Source organism: Galeopterus variegatus, unplaced genomic scaffold, assembly GCF_000696425.1.
Source record: "Galeopterus variegatus unplaced genomic scaffold, G_variegatus-3.0.2 Scaffold6346, whole genome shotgun sequence".
Lineage (NCBI taxonomy): Eukaryota > Metazoa > Chordata > Mammalia > Dermoptera > Cynocephalidae > Galeopterus > Galeopterus variegatus.
In genome coordinates, this window is record NW_007732457.1 from 126,538 (window position 1) to 128,347 (window position 1,810).

General features: G+C 31.8%; 1 protein-coding gene across 1 annotated transcript in view; it reads right to left on the minus strand.

Annotated features, from left to right (window-relative positions):
* LOC103606148 (fibrocystin-L) overlaps positions 1–1,641 on the minus strand; it is a gene marked incomplete at both ends in the record, with an annotated part of 125,955 nt that extends 124,314 nt beyond the window's left edge. Inside the window, 2 exons of the mRNA XM_008590740.1 lie at positions 988–1,061; positions 1,588–1,641. Of these exons, the coding sequence (XP_008588962.1) occupies positions 988–1,061; positions 1,588–1,641 (128 nt within the window). The remainder of the gene's footprint in view (positions 1–987; positions 1,062–1,587) is intronic.
* Between the last annotated feature and the right edge of the window lie 169 nt (positions 1,642–1,810).

Sequence of the window (1,810 nt, forward strand, 5' to 3'; positions counted from 1 at the left end):
ATGGTGTCTCGAGATTATAACTAGAAAAACCTGAAAAAATATCATCATGAATGAAGAATAAAAAAATACATACATGTAACCATGTTGCCCTGACATTTTTTGTTCATACAACGTCTATTTAATTGTTCAGACACTCTGATAGGGATTGAGAAATGCAGGGTGAACACACAGCTTGCCTTCTACCAAAATGTAATGTCTAAAGTTACAAAGTTACCGTTAGATAGGAAGAATAGGTTCTGGTGATTCAGGGTAATAATAGCTAATAATACCACATTGTGCATTTCAAGATAGTCAGAAAAGAGGTTCTTGAATGTTATAACCATGAAGAAATGATAAATGTTTAAGTGCTAGAAATGCTAACTATTCTGATTAAATCATTACACAATATATGCATGTATTGAAACAACAAACTGTACCCCCTTCAGCATGTACACTGAAAGAAAAAAAAAAAAGAATGTAATGTCTAGTGGAGGGCACAACCGATCAAAAGCAATGACACAGAGAATGAAAAATTGTGATAAGGCTATTAAGGAAAAAGCTTTGAGAATGTAAGACAGGAGGCCAAAGAGACTTTTCTGAGGATGCGACATCTTATCTGAAATTTTCACCATAGGAAGTTTGCAAAGGGCCTGAGACAGAGGGAAACTGCTCATTCACGAATTAAAAGGTCCACGTGGTTGGAGTGTAAGAAGAAATAAAACAGAGTAAAATTAAGGTAACAGATGAAACAGCTAAATTAGTCATGGAATCCTCTGGAGGAAGAAAGAAGAAAAAAATAAAAGAAGAAACTTGAAGTTTACCTTCTACGTAAATCTTAGGAAAAAACTAATTCACACATGATTGCATGAACGTGAAAAGAAGTCAAGGAAAAGAGGAAATACTAGTAAAAAAATGATACAAAGAAAGGGTAAGGGAGGTGTAGAAGAATACAAAACAAGGAAATAGAGTCAGGCATTGATGGCAATTATGAAGAAAAATGACACTTACCAACATAAGTTCCAGTCATCTTACAAATCATAGAACCCATGTCTCCATTCGGATGATCTAGTCTTAGACCATACCTAATAAAATGTGTATGTTAATATCAAAGTTTATACTGACACTAAATTTTTTAAGTATTATGTTTCCCTTAAAAACCCCTCATTAATGTTTCAGGACAGAAACTCTCACTACAGCCAAACTTTCTGTGAAATGAGAATATTTTCCAGGCTTCATTGAAGGTATTTGAATGAAATTTCATTTAACAATGAAATAGCTTGTAATCTATTTTACCATCCCCATTAATATTCCTTTTAAAGAGTTTAAAATACTACCAAATGAGACAATTATTTGATAAAGATATTTCTCAAAACATCTTCTCTTATAGTAATCTAAACAGTAGTTCATATCATACTATATTGGAGGTAGAAGAGAATGTAAGGCAGTACCTAAATGTACAAGATGATTGTTAATTTGCTACATTAAAGATTATAATTTATATTGTATTTTAAATATTTACTTTTGCAGTCCTGCTAGCAATTACTATTTAAACTTAGCACATTTATATCTACTATTTATTTTATAAGGAAAATTATTTGAATTACTTACAAATTATCAGATTGTGGTATGAGAAGCTCACAGGGCATTCCTCCAACATAAACTCTGCATAAATATTTTTATTAGAAAAGATCAAGTTATAATTCAATGCAATCCCCATCAAAATTCCAATGACATTTTTCTCACTAATGGAAAGAACTATACAGACATTTGTATGGAATAACAAAATACCACGCATAGCCAAAGCAACACTGAGCAAAAAAAATAAAGCTGG